Below are 23,425 nucleotides of genomic sequence, written 5' to 3' on the forward strand. Positions count from 1 at the left end.
AGTGATTACTTTTAATCTGAAGTATAATTTTTTCTTTGCAGTGTTTTATTATCTTTCTTATACTTTAATACTTTTATTTGTTTAAAGACAGACAGGTCTGAGCTCTCTACATTTCCACAGACATTTCTCATCAATGTCCAGAAAAATAATAGACCATACAAAATCAATGTTTCAGGTTGAAACATTCTTGAACATAACATCAGCAGGGATTTGTAACATATATGAATTGCTTATGTAATTGAGGGAGAATGGGAAATTGGAAAAAATAATCCCATTACAATTAAGAAATCACCTCTGTTAATGCTGAAGAGGTTAGTTGTGAGTATGGTCCAAGGGTGCGGAAGTACCTCGAGAGACAATAATGCTTTTTTTCAGTTGTTAGGCATGAAAGTTTGACATACCTCACATTTCTTCACAATCCTTTTGACACTTTGGTAGATTCCTGGCCAATAAATCATCTCTCTGGCCAATTTTTTAGTTTGATCAATTTCCACATGTGCCTGATGCAATTGTTGGAGCAGATCAGGTCTGTGATAACAACTCTGCTTTTCCTTAAAGATGACTCCTTAAGATATTCTGAGTTCAACTTTGTAGGGTCACAATGGTCTTTCAACCTCTGAAATGTCTGGGATTCTGACTATCTGCCAATCTCTGTCTTACAGAGTCACTGATGTTTCCCATTGCAGTGCTCAGTCCTTAGGCTGGCCAAAGCACATCAGGTCAATGTGCAGAACAACATCCACAATGCCCACTACTTGCAAATCTAGGGAGATGTCTGCAGCTTTTGATGGGTTAAAATACTAGATGTGACCATGGAATTACTCAGCTTCTGGCAACATCACAATCATAGCCTTACATTTTGACCAGTAGGTATTGTAATCTTAGTGGTGTACAGGTTAGGAGTTCACATCAGATCATTTCAAACAACTTATGACTGGTTTCCACAAACATCACGCTTCCAAATAAGTAAGTGTGTAACTGCTGGATGCTGAATACCAGTGCCAAGGTTTTGCGCTCTTTATTTGAATAATTAGCCTGAGCAGTGGACAAACCCTGGAGGCAAAATCAATAGGCTTCCCTTCACTTAGAAGGAATGCTTTTTTTGATATAGAACCACAAGTGTAATCTCCTCACTCCAATTGTAAAACTGAAGAGTTGATGTTCCTTTAAAATGACCTTTTGAGATCATTTTGTGAGGGCATCATTTTCAAATCAACTTGAGGCCCTGGGATCCAAGCAAATGCATATAGAACAATTTTACTTGGATGATGCTTATGATGGAGCTACATTAGCCTGCTGGAATTCTTGGGTTATGCCACCTCTCTCCATTCTATCCAGTTCAGCTTTCATCTTGTTCTGGATTGGAATGCTACATTTGTTGGCATATTGATGGATAGAGGAGCAGGTAGATGCAAAACTGCATCACCCTTGAAACTTCCAATCTTGTCAAATGTGCCTGAGTATAGTAGTGTTGGGTGAGCCACTGGATGTCCTGTCACCTTCAACTTGGAGTTGTCAACGCTGTGATTGGCAATCAGAGTTAGATCAGTGAACAGCGGTAGACCAGACAGCACTGGACCTGAGGTTTCCACAATATGAACATCTCTGGAGACCTAGGTGAGTTTTTGTTACAATACTGGAGTGTATTGGATCCCATAAATGGAATCACCGAGCTATGGTACTGAGCGAGTTGGGCAATGGTTGGTTAAAGCACTATTTGCCACATCTCTGGATATTCACATTTACACACACAAAGTGGAAAGATATTTGCACCTGTATCCAGTTTTCAAAATAGATTATGCTGACTTCCATCTGTGGGCACACAATCTGGATGGTGGAAAAGGCTTGGTATCAGTGTGCCAATACATCCTTTGTTGGTTACCATACTGAATGCCAGCTCACTTTGTATTGATGTTTTGATCATCCCTATTATCTAAAGTGTAGTTTTGTAGATCTTGGGGGGATTTCTCCCATCTCGCCCACCACGAGAATCATAGTGGGTGGGGAGTGGACCATGCAAAGGTCCACTGACCTCATTCTCCGGTTCTCTGGTTTTGGGGCGAGTGCAGCTAGAGGATCCCACCCCTTATCTTCGCGATATTTGATACATGTTCTTGGTTGGTCAGAATGCTGGACGTAACTGGCTTCTCATGACACTGAACCATTTGTTTTGCCACTAATTTCTGCATTGGCACTTCCATTGACCTCTATTTCCACACACCTTGCATGTATTGTTAAAAGCTGGACAACATCTGAGTGCATATATGAGGACACACTATCCTCATTGCTTATGAGATTTCCCTGTATTGGCCATTCTGACAAAGGTGGACAAATTACACATAGCTGATGGACTCTGTCTACCCAATAATATGGCTTTGTACTTTGTCTGCTTTGTCATATCACTTCCACTATATAACCTTTAAGTTGGTCCAAAATAGTTTTTGTAATGCTTCCACTGGGAAAGGTGCTATCACAAGCTCAGTAATTCTGTCATCTGCTTCTGCCACCCTTGTCTCTGCATCTAATTGTGAAGTGATCAATGTTCTCTGCTGGTTACTCACTAAAGGATATGAATTCCAAGCAGTACATTCTGAAGTTGAACTTCACTCAATAGATCTTCGCGTGTTAGCCATATTTTGTTCGAATTTTAAAATCAATCATCATAGAGACTTGATGTAATCAGTCAATGGAAAGCCTTCATTGCCTGCGGCAATTTTAAATTTAACAGCTTTATCTAGTTTTGAGATATCGAGGTCCAAAAAAATATAGCTCAACATGTCAGAATAAAGTAAACTTGAATAGGAGGTCCACAGCTTTCTAATCGACTGCTGGAAATTTTGTGGTCATCTCTGAGCTTTTTGCAGGATTTTTAATGCCATCTGAAACTGCTGACAGCTATTCAGGCTGTCTAAAGTTCTTCTGAAGTTAGTTCAGCTCTGGGTTGTAGAATCTTTAGCTGGTATTATGCTACTGCTTGGCCACAGTGGAGTTATTGAGCTGATTGATTTTTTTCTGGGATTGCTGAAGCTCTGCCAACAAGACAGTGATTTTAGATGTGAATAGAAACTGCAGACTTCAAAAGTAACATAATGCACTGAAAGTTGTTCCTTCTTTTTAAAAGCAGGCATCTTCCAGCAGTTAGAAGCTATTACTGAATGGATGTTTTCTTCCCAGCCCAGTCTTCAGTATTTTAACTTCCCCAGTGCTCTTGTAGGAACCGTAAGCAGCAGTAATGGCACTTTTCCTATCTGTGAGTTCTGTTCAAACTTAGACATTCCAAAGTCAGCTATTGAATTTCTGTGCCTGTTTAAGCTTTGCAGCAGATAGGCTTATGCTGGTTTAAGTGCTCCCAGATTCAAACAATCTTACCAGGATCTGATGCTTGCTGACTGCGAGGTAGAACAATGTTGAATGAAGGCAAGATTCCTCCAGAGAGACAGAATCACTTACAAATGATGAGGGTTGGTGTTTGTAAACACCAAACCACGTGGCCACCATGTTATCTTCTTCTCTTCAACATAAATGTCCCAATCACATGATACAAATTAATAAAATAATAATGTGAGTTCTTCATTTGAAGATAGGATTATATATAAATGTGTTCACTATTGTCGCTGCTTGTGAACTGAACACATCATGAGGCTAATGCAACATATCTTGTTGAGATGTTGATAATTGACAGCAGTTTAAAATATGTTTCCTTAAAGTTACATACACATTATATGGGTGGCACAGTGGTTAGCACTACTGCTTCACAGCTTCAGGGATCTGGGTTTGATTCCTGGGTTCGGTCACTGTCTGTGCAGAGTTTGCACATTCTCCCCATATCTGCATGGGTTTCTTCCTCTTCTTCCCAATTCTAAAAAGGCTGATTAGATGTGTTGGCCATGCTAAATTCTTCCTCAGTGTACCTGAACAGGCACCTAAGTGTAGCAACGAATGGATTTTCACAGTAACTTCATTGCACTGTTAACGTAAGCCTACTTGTGACACAAACAAATAGACTTTAAATATTATATCACAACAAATTTAACTTTGAAACTGATTGAGAATTAGGACAACAGTGCAAGATTAACAATTAGGAAAAGGCATAGCATGTTTACTCATTGATAATCCACAGTTGCAAATTACAATATAACTGTATAAACAGACTGAAGTAAAATTACTGATTTTTATCTGGAGTCACTGTTGCTAAGACTAATACTTTGTGGGAATATTTGGTAAATCTAACAGCTTTTTTTTACTAAAAATGAGTAATTATTGTATATGATTTAACAATCATTGTTCTAATTCGATGGGTTTATCAGAGAAAGGATGCAAAAACCTTTATTATACTTGGCTAGAATTTGATTTTGCTTATCAATCTCAGCAGCCAGGTGGATATTTCTCTGTTCTTCTTTCTGGAGCTAGAAATAATAACAGAAAGGAATATTCCATTACATTAAATACAAGCACTACTCACACAACAAGATTTACGGAAATCCACTTAAAATATATTTGGGAATTTTATTAAAATGTTAACCAGACTTTTTCAGTAATGATTCAAGGGACTGGATCATCTGCTTGACCTCTTCAGTTTTAAGAACATTGCAATAGGTTATTCAGTCCTTGTTATTTAATCACATCTTTTCCTGAACGGCACTGATCTGCTCTCCTCTCCTCCAATGCCTCTCCACTAACATCCAGCTAGATGGGACTGCTCTCAACTGCTTCCCTTCTTATTGATCCACTCAATGACTTCTCATTCCATTCCTACAACATTGCCTCCTGTGTTACCCAAGCATCCATCCTTGGGCCCTCATCAATATCATACAAAAATGCAAGTTAGTTTTGCTAATAACACCTAACTCTACCCCACCATCACCCATCTTGATTCCTCCATGAGCAGGTCAGAGGCTCGGAATACTGTGGCAAGTAATTCACTTCCTGACTCCCCAAAATCTATCCACCATCTACAAGGCACAAATCAGGAGTGTGATGGAATACTCCCCACTTGCCTGGATGGGTGCAGCTCCAACAACACTCAAGAAGTTTGACACCATCCAGAAAAAAGCAGCCCACTTGATTGGCACCACATCCACAATCTACTCTATAGATTCTAACTCTAACCTGGTTAGAATTTAATAAGTTTCTATGAGATCCCCTCTTACTCTTCTAAACTCCAGAGAATATAAACCTAACTGACTTAGTCTTTCCGCATATGACAGACCTGCCATCCCAAGAATCAGCCTGATAAATCATCACTGTACTCCCTCTATAGCAAGGACATCCTTCATCCAGTAAGGACATCAAGACTGCACACAAGGCTCCAGCTGTGGCCTCACCAATGCCCTATACAATTGCAGCAAAATATCCCTATCCCTATATGCAAATCCTTTCGCTATGAAGGCCAACATACCATTTGCCTTCTTTAGCACCTGCTGTACCTGTGCACTTATTTTCAGCGGCTGTTGCACAAGGACACAAAAGGTCTCTGCCCCTCTCAATTGACAATCTTAATTGATGCTCTTTTTATTGTGGTATCCTACCCATATTTTTTCAGACCTTTTTCATCCTGTTGTTAACTGTCATCAAAAAGGTGGGTTTATCAGCTGATCAATAATGTCAGTACTCTATCTAGCTCAATTGGTCTGTTTTTAAGGAACATTCAATATCCTCTTAGCTCTGTCTCCTGTTCATTTCCTGTTAATCCTGAGATGTCAATAATGTCAATATGTTCACCAGTGATGTACATCTCAAACTCAATTTAAAGTTATAAAAGGAATTGACGGCAGGATTGCAACACTGGCAGGAGGAAATCACAATACGAAGAAAACTAAAGGTGATGCATTAAAATATAATGAAAGACCTGATGTTCCAGAATCATTCAGAGACTTAGTATCATGAATGATGACACTTAGGGGGGTTTTATACACCCCCATTTGCCATGGGTGTAAATGATGATGGGGGCACAAAATCTCACAAGAGGCTGAAAATTAGATTTGTGCTGGCGAGATCTCACAACGTGATAATCCCCTCCAATGACATTACAGGATTCCTGTTATTGCATGGCAGAAACGCCATTTAAATATATTTTCATGTCATTGTCTTTCCCACTGTATCGTGGGGGATTCCTCTCATGTGTGCAGGGATCTTGGTTGTAATTTCCGTCCTGTTAGGGTGGGGAGCTTCCAGCGTTTTTCTTCTCAAAGTGTTGGACAATAGAGTGGGAAAAGTCAGCGGTGCAGCTGCACACTGCTTTTCTTGTCTGGATCAACACTTAGGTAAAAAAAACTTCAGAAAATTCCACCCTCAGGCCAGAATTTAACCATCCCGCCCGCCACAGGAACCAGAGCAGACGAAAAAAGGTCCATTGACCTCAGGCGGGATTTTACGGTTTTGGGGCGAGTGAGGCCATAAATTCCTGCCTTAATCTTTTTCCTACATCAACAGAACAGATTCTCCTATTAAGATAACCATATCTTAGTCTGAAGACAATTGCATTTACTTCAATTTCTGCTATGCTGTTGTTAAATAGGAAAAGTTACACCAATCACTTGCATTTATGTTGTAACTATCGCTATATCAGAGCATAAGTTCCAATGAAATACTTCTGAAGTTTAGCCACTGTTAGACGTGAGAAAATGCAACAATAGAGTCATAGTTTTACAGGTCAGACAGAGCCCCTTTGGTCCATCATGTTTGCATCAAGCACCTATTTATTCTAATCCCATTTTTCAGAACTTAATCCAAAGCTTTGAATATTGTGGCATTTCACGTGCTCATTTAAATGCTGCTTAAATGTTATAAAGATTCCCGCCTCTACCAGCCTTTCAAATTCCCACTGCCCTCTGGATGCAAAAGCTTTTCCTCAAATCCCTCAAAATCTCCTTCCCATTATCATTAATTTATGCCCCCTGGTTATTGACCCCTCTGTTAAGGGGAAAAGTTCTTTCCTATCTATGTCCCTCATAATTTTGTACACCTCAATCAGATCCCCCCACCTTTCCCTGCCCCTAGGAAAGGAACTCCAGCCTAACCTGCCTCTCTTCTGAAACACTCCAACCCAGGCAACATCCTTTTGTGCAATGTATTTGCAGAGAAACAGAATCGAGGTATATGGCCAGGTGAAAGCTGGAATTCTCTGGTCATTTCACCCTGCTTGTCCCACCAGCAGCATAGCCCCTGCCACAGATTTCCCTGTGGCAGGGGGTGGCTTCAGTGGGAATTCCCATTGCCAGCGATGGGACCAGAACGACACGCTGTCATCAAGAAAGGTGCTGAGGGAAGGTCACAGAACCTCATCCAACGTATTTCAATTATGTGGGTTCATAAGTTCATGAGATATTAGAACTGAAGTAGGCTATTCAGCTCATCAAATCTGCTCTATTATTCAATCATGGCTAATATGTTCCTCATCCCCATCTTCCTGCCTTCTCCCCATAACCCTTCAACCCATTACCAATTAAAAATCTAACTCCTCGATACATTTATTCACTGTCCCAGCATCCACCGCACTTTGAGGTAGTGAATTCCACAGATTCACAACCCTTTGGGGGAAGTAATTTTGCCTGAACTCTGTTTTAAATTTGCTACCCCTTATCCTAAGACTATGACCTCTCGTCCTAGAATGCCCACCAGGGGAAGCATCCACTCCATGTCTACTTTATCCATACCTTTTATCATCTTGTATGCCTCCATTTGATCTCCCCTCATTCTTCTCAATTCCAGAGAATATAGGCCTAAACTCTTCAACTGCCCTTCATACGACAAACCCTTCACCTCTGGAATCAATCTATTGAACCTCCTCTGAACTGTTGAAAATGCCACTTACATCATTCCTCACATCAGGGGGCCAAAACTGTGCACAATACTGCAGGTGCAGCCTCACCAATGCCTTGTATAGTTGCAACAATACTTCCTTACCTTTATATTCTGTTCCTTTAGCTATAAATGCCTACATTCTATTAACTTTCTTTATTACCTGCTGTTCTGCATGGTTGAAAGATGAACACTCAGAACATCAGGATTCTTCCTCATGGAAAAGTGCTGCAAAATCCTTAACTCCTACCCAAGAGGGTAGTATTTCCTGAACACCACACTGAAGCATCAGCTTTGATTATGTGCTCAACTCTTGGGTTAGGTCTTAAACACATTATCTTTCAACTCAGAGTTAAGGGTGACACCATTCACCTAATAAAATCCATCAGTAAAATTGAGATAATCATTATTTCACATACCTTTCATTTCTTGGCAGCAACATTTCTTCTTCTGTACTTGATACTTACTTTATCAGTTATGTCTTTCCATTGGTCTGTCAGGTTCTCCAAATGAAAAGATAGCTGCTTCTTCTCTTCCAGTGTTGATGTCAATTTTTCTCGAAGCTCTATGTTTTAGAAACATTTTAAGTTACATGAATGGCAGCTTTTCTTTCTTATTTTATATTTTTTATTGAACGTTTGCAATTGTCAGGATGAGGGATCTCAGTGCAGTGGAATGGAACAATGTTGATGTTGCACTTTTAACAGTTAGGTGTATGTGGGTTAGACTCAAAATAAAATTCTACATGCTCCAAGAAGGGACTTTAACCCAAACAAAGAGTACAACTCACCGTACCATGGTAAACTTAGGCACTTTTGTACCAGGTTTTTTTTTCACAAATAAAAAGCATTGTACATTGAATATACCAGCTTGATGTCAGTAACTCTTCTGCAGTGTGGAACTGGGACAGCTAAATTACACCACCTGTTCTATATTGTATTTTGGATACAGAAAATGGGCCTTTGTTCTTTAGTGCGGCAGCATCCAAATTGATTCCATTTTGTTCCCATCAGGTAAATGTTACTAATATTAATGCAAATAACAATGAAGCTTCAATTGATCCGAATGGGCTTCCTGGAAATATTTTAAAACAACATTGTTGTTACAGAGCAGCAACTAAGAGGCCAATGTAGTGTGGGATTAAGTCTTTAAGGTGTCACAGACAATCGATCCATATTGGTTTCAGTCTCCATAAATGATTTAGTTTTCACAGCATGCCGTTTATGTTGCTAGAAAGATGAAAAGCCAATCTCCATCAGATATAATCACGTACATATATTAAAAGCTCTCCAAAAATTATAAAAACATATGTTTTTTCTTAGTTTTAAGGAAGTGGATGGTGGATTTAGGATTTCTCTTTGTAATGAAATATCATTCTCTTTACAACACCTCACCTTGGATTTGCTGCTGGCATTCGACTGAGGAACATCTGGCATCTTTGTCTAATGTTGCATTTGTCACATCGATCGTTGAATCTTTGTCTAAAGGCAGCTCTATAGGGGTGGTCTCTGTTCCCAATCTTGCCATATACAACATGCTGATTCTTTTAAGAGACTTGTTGTCTTTATTCAACTGAAAGTAAGAATTGCTGCAAAAATGAGCATATTTTCACTAAACACTGATCTTCACAATAATTTTCTTCCTCAAGAGTAAAACAAGTTGAGCTTTGAAAGGATCAACAATCAGAGTAACATTTTAATGCAAATTTCCAGTGGTGTTGCTGAGGAAAGAGGAATAGCCCCGAAAATTATCTGTCATTAGAGTTTTTTTTTATTTGATTTGATTTAATTTATCATTGTCACATGATATTATATATTAGTATACAGTGAAAATTATCATTTCTTGCACACTATACAGACAAAGCATACCGTTCGCAGTGGCACAGTGGTTAGAACTGCTGCCTCACAGTGCCAGGGACGCGGGTTCGATTCCCGGTTTGGGTCACTGTATGGAGTTCGCATGTTTACCTCAAGTTTGCGTGGGTTTCCTCTGGATACTTCGGTTTCCTCCCACAGTCTGAAAGACGTGCTGCTCAGGTGAATTGATCTGAACAGGTGCCAGAGTGTGGCCACTAGGGGAATTTCACAATAATTTCATTGCAGTGTTAATGTAAGCCTTACTTGTGACTAATAAACTTTATAAACTTCATAGAGAAGAAAACGAGAGAGTGCAGAATGTAGTGTTACAGTCATAGCTAGGATGTAGAAAAAGATCAACCTAATGCATAGGATGAGAGTAAAAGATTAGAAAGTATGCTGGGCACAGCTTGCAAGAAGTTGCCTTGCTTCAATGCCATTTTAGGAAAACAAAAGCAGAGTTGGTAAACAACTTGAATCTAATGGGGTGTGAATCACTTGGAGGAATGAATCAGGGACAGCCAACACAGCTTTCTAAAAATGTACTTGACCAATCTTACAGAATTCTATCAGGAAGCAAGAGAAAATAATGGGAGTGAGGTGGTTACAAAATATTGCGCTTTTTAAATAAATTGATAATCTCTCTTCTTAACACAGGAAAACCAGCTAAAGGCTGGTCATATCAGAGGGGTCAGAAAATCCACACCTCTCTTGGTGGGGATAGTGTTAGAGATGAATATGTGGAATGAGAAAGAACAGCTTGGGGTTAAGTGGACATAAATTGTATAAACACACACAGGTATCCCAATATTCCTTGGTGTTATCCACAGGGAATCTGGAAATTTATCCATTTTAACAGCTGAATCTTGGCATTCCCAATGAATCTGATGTGAATATATTTTAAAAGAGAAACTGATCAAATCAATTAAACAACACTGAAGGACTGGAGAATGTATTTTTTTTTGCGTTATGCAATCACAGCAACTATAAAATCACTGGCAGGAGTCAGGCTCACCAACCCCCAGAATGAACTCAGTACCATTGGGTGCAGATGCAGAGTGTTTTGTAGTTCTGCTTCTGCGTTTTAGAATTTTGTCCAATTTTAATGAAAATAATAAGGCCCTCCGGTCCACATTCCCTCAACTTCCACACTCCCTCCGTTCCCACACGCTCCCTCATCCTCTACAAATTCCCCAGGGACTTGTCATCCTGCAGCTCCAACACTATCCTCCTCCAACACTTATATACTGCCATTCAGCTGGGTGGAACTACTCTCATTCAGTTCCATTCTTATCAATCTAATCATAAGGAGGGAATGGGTGGCACGGTGACTCAGTGGTTAGCACTGCTCCTCACAGTGGCAGGGAGCCTGGTTCGATTCCAGCCTTGGATCACTGTCTGTGTGGAGTTTGCACATTCTCTCCGTGTCTGCATGGGTTTCCTCCAGGTGCTCCGGTTTCCTCCCACACTCCATAAATGTGCAGATTAGGTTGATTGGCCATGGAAAATTGCTCCTTAGTGTCAGGGGGACTAGCAAGATAGATATGTGAGGTTGCAGGGGATGGGGCTTGTGTGGGATTGTTGTTGGTGCAGGCATGATGAGTCAAATGGCCACCTTCTGCACTGTATGGATTCGACGATTGTACTATTCTAATGACTTACAATGGATTCTCTTCCTGCTCCCAAACCTTTACATCTGCTGTCCCCAAGGATCTATCCTTCATCCATTCCCACTTCTCACCTAAATGTTGCCACTCTGTGGGATCATCTAAAAGCATAATATTAGCTTTCACATGTTTGCTGAAGGCACCCACATTTACCTCACCAACAGCTCACTCAGCTTCAGCACAGTTGCAAAATCATCTAGACTGTTCATCCAGCATTCATTACTGGGGGAGCAAAAATTTCCACCAATTAAACATTAGGAAGACTAAAGTTATTGTTTTTGATCCTTGCTACAAACTCATGCCTCTCCCGGGCAAGAAGGCTAAACCAGTTTGCAGACTTGGTGTCATATTTGATCCCAAAATGCACATGGGATGTCATATCTGTGGCACCTCTAAGGTTGTCTGTTTACCCCTGGGTGACCTCAGAATCTTGCCCCTGCCTGAGCTCATCTGTGGCCGAGACTTTATTCAGGCCTTTGTTCCCTCAAGTCATGACTATTCCAACTCATGGTTAGCCTCCCACACTTTACTCTCTGTAATTTTAAGGACATTCTGCTGTGTCCTAACTCGCATCCCATTCACCTATCACCCCTGTGCTCACTAACTACACTGCCTCCCGTTCAAACCCATTCTTGATTTTAAAATCCTTATTCTGGTTTTCAGATCCCACCACGGCCTTGCCCTTCCCTATTTCTGTAATCTCTTTCAGCCCATAAAGCTCCAGGTTTTCTGCACTCATCAAATTCTGGTCTCCTAACCATCCCAATTTTAATAACTGCGCCCATTGGTGGCTATGCTTTTAATTGCCTAGATCCTAAATTCTGGAACACCCTCCCCTTCACCTATCTTCCTCCTTTAAAACTCTCCTTCAAACTTTCCTCTTTTACTAAGTTTATAGTCAGCTGCCTTTGTGAGTCCTTATGTGATTGAATGCCACTGTTTGTTTCACAATGCTCCAATGCAACTTGGAATATGATATTATGTTAAATGCAAGATGTTGTTATTATATAAACTCATTATGTAATTAGGTCCACCTACTGGTGGTGGCTCTGCAGCATCTCCACAAGCAACAGGGTGCACAATGGCAAAAGTTGATAGGAAATTGATCATAGGGGGTAAAGTCTATGTGCAACATTCAAGTCAAGCCAGGTCAGCTGAGAGACAAGGAGAGGAAGGGAAGAGGAAAAGGAGAGGCAGAGAGGAAAGAAGAGAGAGAGGAAAGGGCATGGTGGCAAGGTGGGAAAAAGTAGAGATAAGAGATGAAGATAAGCAAGGGGATGAGAAAAAGAGAGGAAGATTAGCCCTATGTCCAGGCAAGTGAAGAAAATTTCATCACTCTCCTGACTTGGCTCTTGGTGGTGGATGGACGTTGGCAAATTAGAAGGTGAGCCACTCGCTGTAGAATACCAAGTCTCTGGCATTTTTTTTTCAGCCCCAGTATTTATGTGGCAGGTTCAGTTAAGTTTCACTTCAATGGTCCTCCCCAGGATGTTGATGATTGGGATTTTGGGGAAAAAAAATGCAATTGACAGTCAAGGCGAGGTATGAAATCTCTTTTATCAGAGATCGCCATTGCTTTGCACTTGTGTGGTGCAAATATTAGTGGTCACATATCAGCTCAAGCTTAGATGTTTCTAGGTCTTGATACATGAAAATATATACAGATGTAATATCCTTTATCTGAAATCCTTGGGGCTGACTTCAAAATGATCTGATTTCAGGTAATTTTGGTTTTCAGATACCCCATATAGATTTAGGCCTACTTACAATGGCCAAAGCCAAGGTTTAATATCGCCTAAAGTAAATAAAATGGTTAGAACAATAAGATGTACCACTGAATAATAAATACAGCCACCGGTAATAAATTCCCACTTGGTGCCATATGTATTTGGTTTGCAAGAGAAAGTTCCCAAAGTAAGCAGTGCAGACAAAGGACTATACTTCCCATGCTAAAGGTTCAGTGTGATTGATGAGGTTCGTATCGGCTTGAGTCGTGTCAGCTTGGATCAGGGACTTCCAGTGCTAAAGGTCAGGTGTGGTTGGTGAGGTACAACTGAGCTCAGGTTAGAGATTTCCCACGCTAATTGTCAATGAGGTTCAAAAAAAGTGTGGTTTTTGGATGCATTTCAGTTTTATGGAAAAAGGATTCTCAACCTGGAGTAGATTTCTTTAAATGACAAACGGGCTACTCTAAAATTCTGATCTGAAAGCAACAACTGAATGCTCTGAATGAAATGATACACTTAGTCTAACAGGGATTTGACTGAATTTACAAACAGTTTCAGGTTTAAATCTTGCATGTTGACACAACAGTTTCAAAATGCATAACATTTTCAAATCTAAAGCACCATTTTCAGTGTAGGGTAATAACCTTGTGCATAATTTTCCTTGATAACATTTGAATTAAATCCAAATAATCATCTTGTGAAGACATGTTAATAGACTGCGATATATCATTACAATCAAAGAACTGTGATAACTCCTTGCAGAAGTAGGTAGTTAATACCATCAAATCTAGCTTCTGGAAGATATGATTTCTACAATATTTGGCAAAAAAAGGCTCTGAAATGGCATATATTATTAAGGAAATGTGCTCTTCAATCCATTTACTGATGAGTAAGCTTGAGTGCAATCAACTAGAGCTAAAAAAAAAACCTCATAAAATAATGCATCTCTGATGAAGCAGACATTGTAAAATTACAGACTTTCTTAAAACTCATCAGTAATTGGGAACAGGGGTCATCATTAATAAGTCACAGTTACGAATTCTTGTTCACAGTCCACACGGTAAAAATCAATGAATCTAAATTGCTGCATGAGAAACAATTTTCTGTCCAAATCATTTTCTAACTAATCAAAAAGCCGAGTATTTTTACACGGTGAAGTTGAAGTATTAATAAATTGTGCCAGAGTCAATCATTTTTATTGTACAACTTTTAGAATCATTTACATTGAAAAAAATATGAATAAGCTTAGCCAAGATCTATTAGGTCTACCTTGTCTGTTCTTTCTAAATGGGCAATTTATAGTAACTTCCATTAAAATGAGGAATGCATGGAAATCAAATGTGGTTACACTTACCCCTAGCCCCTGAACAAAGTACGCCCAGAAAGGTATGAAGGCATTTACAGTAACATTTCTCTTGTATTTGACTTTTTGTTCTGCCACTATAATTGCAAACTCAGAACTGAAATGAAATATGGATTGTCAGCAAACACCAGTTACTGGAGGAAGCAATAGGAAACACGGTGGTTTAGTGGACCAGACTGGAAATTCAGAGATTTCTTAAAATTCACTTTACAGGGTGTGAGCGTTGCTGGTTGGGCTAATATTCATTCCTCATCCCTAGCTGCCCTCCATTTGAGAGTCACCCGTAAGCCAATTTTACTTTGTAAACCAGACGGGTTTTTACGACAATCAACCTGGTCATCATTGGACTTATAATTCCAGATTTTTATTGAATTCAAATTTCACCATCCACCGTGGTGGGATTTGAACCCAGATCTTGCTCTGGGTCTCTGGATTACTGGTCTAGTGACAGTACCACTGCCTCCCCTGTAACGTTATTGATATCATTAGGAATCTGGAAAATAACAAGCATTTTGTCCAGAATGAGGAAACAAATAGAGAATAAGGCCTATATTCGAATAGAGAGGCAAGAATTGATTTTTAAAATTTTGTGGGAACATTGTTTTAATGAGCAAGTGCTAAATGTATGAAAATTATTCCCTAAGTAGAAACTGGAAGCAGATAGTACCAATTAGATCAAATAAAAGGTAGATTTCTTTCAGACAGTACTATTTTGAGATACAGGGTCAGAGCAATTTGAGACATGAAAAATTATAATTGTGCCATTCCAGTTCTCTTTCCGCACCTTGTGATACACTATGACAGACTTTTATCTGTTTCCATAGCTAGTAATTCCTGGAACAGGTTGCTAGTCTGTCACCAGGGGCTTATAACTCAGGAATAGACTGAGAGGACTGCAATGTACTGGATTGGATCTGTCCTGATTTTTCTGGACAAGATGTACCTGGGTAATTTTCCACAATGGCAAGTAGATGTCAGTGTTTTAGCTGTATCTGGAACAGCTTGGTGAGTCTAGTGTTGGAGCACATGTCCTCAATACTAGTGCTAGAGACTTTTGCAGTATCCAGTGCCTTCAGTCATTTCTTGATATCATATAAAGTGAAACAAATTGCCTCAAGATTGACATGTAAAATAATAAGGACCTCAAAAGGAGGCTGTGATAGATAAGAATATAAGAAGAAATAGAACTCACTTAGCCACTCCTCATATGACAACCATCTCTTCCCAGTAATCAATCTAGTGAACTTTCATTGCATTGCCTCCAATGTAACTATAAGCTTCCTTAAATAGGACAACCAAAACCTGCACACACTATTCCCAATATGGTTTTCAAAAATTCATTACTGGATGTGGATGTCGCTGGGTAGACCAAACGTTATTGCCCGTCTCTAGTTGCCCTTGAGAAAGTGGTGGTGAGCTGCCTTCTTAAACCGCTGCAGTCCTTGAGGTATAGGTACACTCACACAGCTGTTAGGGAATGAGTTTCAAGAATTTGACCCAGCGACACAGGAGTTGAAGCCAACGTAGATCCGCCATGATCATATTGAATGGCGGGGCAGGCTTGAAGCATCCTGCTGGCCTACTCCTGCTTCTATTCCTTATGTTCTTGTGACAGCGAAGGAATGGTGATGCATTCCCAAGTCAGGATAGTCTGCAATTTGGATGGGAACCTCCAGATGGTGATGTTCCTATCTGCTGCTCTTGTCCTTCGAAATGATAGTGATCGTGAGTTTGGAAGATGCTGCCTAAGGAGTCTTGATGAGTTCCTGCAGTGCTTCTTAAAGATGTTACACAGTGCTGCCACTGTTCGTTGGTGGTGGAGGGATTGAATGTTTGGGGAAAGGGTGCCGATCAAGTGGGTTGCTTTGTCCTGGGTGGTGTCGAGCGTCTTGAGTGTTGTTGAAGTTGCACCAATTTAGCAAGTGGAGAGTATTCCATTACACTCCTGACTTGTGCTTTGTAGATAGTGGACAGGCTTTGGAGACTCAGGAGTTGAGTTCACCACAGGATTCTTAGCCTCATATAGAGTCATAGAGTAATATAGCATGGAAACAGGCCCTTCGACACAACTGGTCCATGCTGACCATGGTGCCCTCCTAACTAGTCCTAATTGCCTGCATTTGGCCTATATCCTTCTAATCCTTTCCCATCCATGTACTTATCCAAATGCTATTAAATGTTGCTATTGTATCTGCCTCAATCACTTCCTCAGGCAGTTCATTTCCTCAGCCTCTCCGTAAAGAAGTTGCCCCTCAGGTCCCTTTTAAGTCTTCCCCTCTCACCTTAAACCTATGCCGCTAGTTTTCAATTTCCCTTCCCTAGGAAAAAAACTATGAGCATTCATCCTAAGTATGCCCCTCATGATTTTATACACCTCAATAAGGTCACCTTTCAATCTTCTACTTTCCAAGGAATAAAGCCCTAACCTTGTCAACCGCTCCCTATACTCAGGCCTTCTAGTCTTAGCAACATCCTTGTAAATCATCTTTGCACTCTTTCCAGGTTATCATGTCTTTCCTATAATAGGATGACCAAAATTGTTCACAATACTCCAAGTGTAGCTTCATCAACAACTTATACAACTGTGACATAATGTCCTAACTCCTTTTCTCAATGTCTTGACTGATGAAGGCCAGCATGCTAAACACCTTCTTCATCATCCTGTCTACCTGTAATGCTACTTTCAACAAACTATGTCCTTGTACTCCGAGGTGCCTCTGTTCCTCCTCAGTCCCTAGGGGCCTTACTAATCACTGTACAAGTCCTTTCCTAGTTTGACCTTCCAAAATGCAACAGCTCACACTATTCTGTATTGAAATCCATTTGCCAATCCTGTTCTTGTAGCACAGCCCAGTTCAGTTTCTGGTCAATGGTAATCTGTAGGATATTGACAGCGGGGGTTAAGTTATAGTAATGCCATTAAATGTCAAATAACAACCGTTAGATAAACACTCATGGGAGATGGCCATTGCCTGGCACTTGTGTGGCATGAATGTTAACTGCCACCTATCAGCCAATATTGGATATTGTCAAAATCTTGCTAATTTTGATATGGACTGCTTCAGGATGAGGAGTCATGAATGGTACTGAACATTGCGCTTCTGACTCTATGATAAAAGGATAGTCATTGATGAAGCAGTTGAAGACGGTGGAGCCTAGGTCACTACTTTGAGGAACTCCTGCAGTGATGTCCTGGAGCTGAGATGATTAACGATCTATCTTTGTGCTAGGTATGACTCCAACCAGCAAAGAGGTTTCCCTCGATTCCCAGTTTTGTTAGGGTTTCTCGATACCACACTCAGTCAAATGCTGCCTTGATGTCAAGCGTAGTCACTCTCAGCTCACCTGGTCTGACCAAAGCTCTGTACAACTGTAGTAAGACTTTCCCTGGCCAAGGGAGCAGCATCTCAGTATAAAGGGTAGGGAATTTAGAATTGAGGTGAGAAGGAATTTCTTTGAAGTTTGGTGAATTTTTGGAATTCTGTCTCCTCAGTCATTGAGAATGTTCAAGACAGAGATCAATAGATTTACAGATATTAAAGACATCAAGGGACATGGTGCAGGAAAATTATGTTGAGGTGGAAGAACATCAAGCAAGTTTAACGGACCAAATGGCCTACTCTTGCTCCTACTTTCCATGTTCTTATATCCTTCTACTCCAATCTCTTTACAATAAAGGTCAACATGGCATTTGCTATAATTTCTTGTACCCGCACTCTAACTTTATATTTCCACTCGGCGCTGAAGATGGCTATAAATACTTCAGCTTTGACTTTTTAACTGATGCGCTGGCTTCCCCATTATTGACAATGAGGATGTTCTTACTGCCTCCGCCAAGTAACTGTGTAACTATTTTCCACTGTTCATGACTGCATATGACAGAACAGGAGAGCCTTGATCTGATCCACTGGCAATGGGATTGTTTACTTTTGTTGATAGCATGTGGCTTCCACTTTTTAGCATGCACATAATCCTGTGTTGTAGTTTCAAATGTAGGTTGGCATCTCAATATTAGTTATGTCCAGTGTTGCTCCTGACATGTTCTCCTCCACTGATCATAAAACCAGGGTTGGTACTCTGAACTGATGGTAACGGTAGACTGCAAGGCATGTTAAGCCATGAGTTAAAAGGTTCTGGTGGAATATAATGCAATTGCTGCTGGCCCACCGTGCCTCTTGAGCTGTTATATCTGTCCTTAACCTATTCTATTCAGCACAGCAGTATTCTCCCTTCCCACCCCCAGTGGATTTTGGGTCGGAGCTAAAAAGTCAGAAAGCCGCCAGTGTAAAATCACGTTGCAATTTTCCTAAAGATGGATTAATGATGGATCAGTATTCCCATTGGCTGGTGGTGTGAATACTATTTGCATTTATTTACATCTTATGAATGCTCATTAAAACAGCTACCCAATAACATCTCATCAGGGCTTCTGGTCTTGTGTCACATCAGTGTGAAATTACATTGGTACAAAACCTGATTGTTAAAGAGTGGCATGAGTTGCTTTCATAAGACACCCCTCAGTTCCCCAAAGACATCGGGGTGAGTGCAACAAAATCTTGCTGCCATATTGTTGTGCTGCTCAGCACTGTGCCAGGGCAGACTAGCTACTGCCCTCTGTGTCGAACTGATCTTCATGGATAGCACTGTGCTGCTGGATGCATGGACCTTCTTGTGTCACCAAGTCAGATCAGTACTGTGTCTGACATTGGGGAGTACACCGGTTGTCTTCCTCTTGGTGCCACACACCTGTGTCTATTTTGACAGCAGTGTGCTGCGGCAATCATGCAGCCACTGTAGCAAAGGTTTGAAGTTCAACCGGCGTTGGTTTGAGGTGAGACTTGGGAGGTAAGGTGGGGTGGGGAACAGTTGTGGACTAATGAAGACAAGGGGGCACAGGAAGTGCAAAGATTCACAATGGTAGACAGAGGGGCAAGGAGCTGGATGAAGGAGATGAACAATGGAAGGCAGAAGGAAGACCAAAGGGAGGGAAGCTGGACCCTGACGAGGCTGCATAAAAAGCTCACAAATAAGGGGTTATCACATTGTTTATTGGAAGGAAGTGCATGAAGACTCCAGATGCAGTGGGTGGATATCCAAGTGGGCCATGGGCACCTTGCAGGTGATAAGCAGGAGGTGGATGGGTGGTTGGATCAAGGAATAGATTTCCTCTCGAGGCTATTACTGCATTTTCCCTCTGGGTTGCTGACATCCTGTATGGTTTGGTGAAAACAGGCAGACTGGAGAGAGCGATACTAGTGTGCTGGATTAGTATTCAAATATACTACCAGGACCTTTGAACCTGACAGCTGATTGTGGGCGAGTGTATCAACTGCCAGAAGAGAGAAATGCAACTGTGCATAATGAGTGAGCCTCCTAGTGCAGAATCTGGAGTGGGATCCTGCCATTCTGGCCAGTGGAAAAGGCACCACCAGCACTACATTTTGTCTCAAAAGCAGAGAATTCTGCATATCATGATGCAAAGGTCCTCAGTGTCTCCACAAGGATATACAGTTGTTATTCCTACCATCTGTCATGGACAGTGGTGATGAATAGATTGGTGAGGATGAAGGAGTCTTTCCCTCTTGTAAGTTCTCTCATCATCTGCCACAGGCCCAGTCCAGTAGATACACATTTCAGGACTCCAACCTGCTCAATCAGGAGTGGTGCTAACAGGCCACATTTGACGAAGGGCATTGAAGTCTGTATCCTATGCCACGAAAACTCTTTGTGCTTCTTCCAAGTGCTGTTTAATGTGAAGCACTGATTAATCAGCTAAAAGGGAGCAATAGGTAGCAATCAGCAGCAGATTTCTTTGTTTGTGTTTGTCTTGATGCCATGAGAATTCATGGGGTCTAGAGTCAATGATAAGACTCTCAGGACAATTCCCCTTGATTGTATAGCATGGTGCCGCCACCTCAGGTCTACGGAAAACAGCCCCAGGCTAACTCCATAACTGAAATGCTCCAGCCCAGGAGAATGCTGGTGAATCTCTTCTGCACCCTCTCTAGTGTTGTGACTTTTAATATTAGACATGAGACAGGCTTTCGGGCAAGTTTAAATCAGAAGATAAACACAACACCCTGATGTGTAAATGCAACAGAAGCACTCTCTCCCTCAAGCAACAGACACATACAACCAGAAAATGAATTCTGGTGAAGAATTGTGCATTTTGTTTCTTGTTACTCCCTCAGTTAACCTATTAGTTCTTTTTAAGATGTAATGTCACAAGCCTGGATGGGTTTTCTCTTGTGGTTCTTTGGAGGTTGGGAGTCTCTGGTTTTCCAAACGAAGATGTAGCTGAGTTTCTTTTGAAATGATTTCTTGCAGGGAAGGCAAGTTAGCACTTGTCCCACTTTCTGGGTTGATGGATTGTATTAGACAGAGTTTCTTTCTTATTGTTGGAGGATAGTCTCTCTTGTGTCCTGCTGGTCTCCAGACTGACTTATCTATGGCTGGTTCTTGGTGTAATAAGATTTGTTAGCTGATGTCAGTTTTGTTCACGTGACTAGATGATCAATGTTACTATTGTTCCCACAAATGATCAAAGAAAGAAGCCATTGCTAGTAAATAGTAGTTATTCACACCTTGTTGCAATAAATTGGCTTCTCCAACATTCTTGTTGTGAAATTTTAAGTTTGCTGACATGGAGTCTGGGGGCAAGGGGCTATTGAACTTAAGTCTTTCTAAATACCCAGAAAACTGGGTATGCGAATTCATAAATTATTTCATATCCAACATTTCCATTCAAGGAAGGGCAGTCCATAATCATCTGAAATTGAAGGACTTTCCAGTGAGCCAAGTTAATTCTTTGTGTAGAAATCACAAAAAGTGGCTTACTTTCTTGGGAGCAGAGGGAGCCAGACCTGTGAGGGACACACTGCACAGAGGAGAGGATTAACAGAGAGTCAGGTTTGGAGCCTTCACTTAGCTTCTCAGGAATGGAGGCAGTTGGACCTGCGATTGACACATTATATTGGGACAGCGAGCTGAGTTTGGAAAAAATTAGTAGTGATAGCACAGGAAAACTGTACGTTGATTGGCTGGTGAGAAACTGCTATTAGGGATTGTGATCAAAAAACTTAAACTAAAAAATAAGGATCGTTCTTAAGGAATTAACTCCTTGGGTTTCAGTTTGAACATTAGTAATAAAGGAAGCTCAGTGCAGCCTGCCTGCACTGGAGCACTCTGGAGTTGTATAAAACAAGCAGTCCAAGAGGGATATTGTAAAGGGTAAATTGAGAAACTGAGTACAGAGCTCAGAGTTTAGTGAGAGGGGATACTAGTCAGAAATTTTGAAAGGCAAATTTTAAAAAGTAATTAAATAAAATGGGGATGCAGAGCCAGGTAACACGTTATTCTTGCACGATATGGGAGCTGGTGGAGCCCATTGTGGCTCCTGGATCCATAGCAAGTGTTACTCAAGAAACTCCAGCTCAGAGTTGGTGAACTGGAGTCCGAATTCCAGACCTGTGCATGGTCCGTGTCCCACCCTCTACAATTCTCGTGGTGGGCGAGGTGATAAAATTCCACCCAAAGAGGCTATAATCAATGAAAAGGTAACTGCACACCTCAAAAAGTTTCAATTAATCAGAGACAGACAGCATGGATTCATGACAGGTAGTTCATACCTGACAAACCTCACTGAGTTTTTGACTAAGGTTGTGAACAGGAAAATGCCTGGCCATTGATAAAGTTTCACATAAGAGATTGTTAACTAAGGTTGAAGCCCATGGAATTGAGGGAAAATTACTGATGTGGCTAAGAAATGGGTTGGGTGGCAAGAAAGCAAGGATAATGGGTTGGTATTCAAATTGGCAGGATATGACTAGTGGTGTTCCACAAGGATCTCTGTTAGGGCCTCAATTGTTCACATTAATTAATAACTTGGATAATGATATAGAAAACTGTATCTAAATTTGCTGATGATACAAAGTTAGGCAGCATTGTGGATAGTATAGACGATAGTGTAAAAATTACAAAGGAATATTGGTAGGTTAAAAGTGCTAAATTTAAAATATTTACCAAAAAGATTCTAGTTGAAAATATAACACAAGGGAAAAAAAGAAAGATATAATAAAGATGATGTTCCCATTTTATTGATTTCTTAGCCTTTGCTATAAAAGGGGCCACACCTTAAGTAAAAGGATAGTAAAGGCAATGACCTGCTTGCTCCCATCACGTGAACATTTACTGTGACTTCTATTTATCCATTCACGCATCTGCAGTTGAGGGAAATTACGAAATATAGATTTTCCACAAGCCATTCAAAAGCATGCATCTGTCTTCACCATCTCTGGGAAGATAGTTTAAAAACTATCGACATACTCTAACTGAAGATATGCACCTCTTCTCAACGTCATGCCTTGTTAAAAAAAAAACCCTTTGAATCGCTGTGAAGAATATAGTGGAAATCTCAAAATGGACAGTGTGTGCTTCAAGAAATAGGGTGAGTAAACCACTTTACACAATTAGGGAAAGAAAAAGGTTGGATATTAGGTTACAATAGTCAAGAGGAGGATAACTAAAGCGTAATCACCTTCAGGGTAGAGAGAGAACACAGTAAAATGAAAAAAATCCCATAGAATGTTTAACTATGCAGAAGGCCATTCAGCCCATCAAATCTGCACAAACTCTCTGAAAGAGTATTCTGCCTGAGCATGCTCTCCTGTCCTCTCCCCTTAACACCATGGCCACTAACATTAAAGGAGCAATTTTAGCACGGCAAATCCACTTAACCTGCACAACTTTGGACTGTGGAAGGAAACCTATGCAGACACGGGGAGAACATGCAAACGTCACACAAACAAAATCATCCAAATTGAACCTGGGTCCCTGGTGCTGTGAGGCAGCAGCGCTAACCACTGTGCTGCCCATGGTGAACACAAATTATGTACTGAAGTTGTTTGGCTCTTCTAATTAAAAATCATGATTTAGCTGTTAATTACTATCACAACAAAGTATTCCTGCTAGTTCAGTTAACATCATAACACAGAGAAGATGAGAGTGACTACC

The 23,425-nt window shown here is 40.7% G+C and overlaps 1 protein-coding gene across 4 annotated transcripts in view; it reads right to left on the reverse strand.

Moving 5' to 3' along the window:
• Positions 1 to 23,425, reverse strand: part of shtn1 (shootin 1) — a 101,844-nt gene that overhangs the window by 53,354 nt on the left and 25,065 nt on the right. For all 4 annotated transcript variants that reach the window (XM_080205837.1, XM_080205838.1, XM_080205839.1 and 1 more), the window contains 3 exons: positions 9,195 to 9,372; positions 8,268 to 8,365; positions 4,325 to 4,406 (listed from right to left, as the gene is read on the reverse strand). In XM_080205837.1, the coding sequence (XP_080061963.1) occupies positions 4,325 to 4,406; positions 8,268 to 8,365; positions 9,195 to 9,372 (358 nt within the window). The remainder of the gene's footprint in view (positions 1 to 4,324; positions 4,407 to 8,267; positions 8,366 to 9,194; positions 9,373 to 23,425) is intronic.

Source organism: Carcharhinus amblyrhynchos, chromosome 17 (genome assembly GCF_965287045.1).
Source record: "Carcharhinus amblyrhynchos chromosome 17, sCarAmb.v2.hapA, whole genome shotgun sequence".
Lineage (NCBI taxonomy): Eukaryota > Metazoa > Chordata > Chondrichthyes > Carcharhiniformes > Carcharhinidae > Carcharhinus > Carcharhinus amblyrhynchos.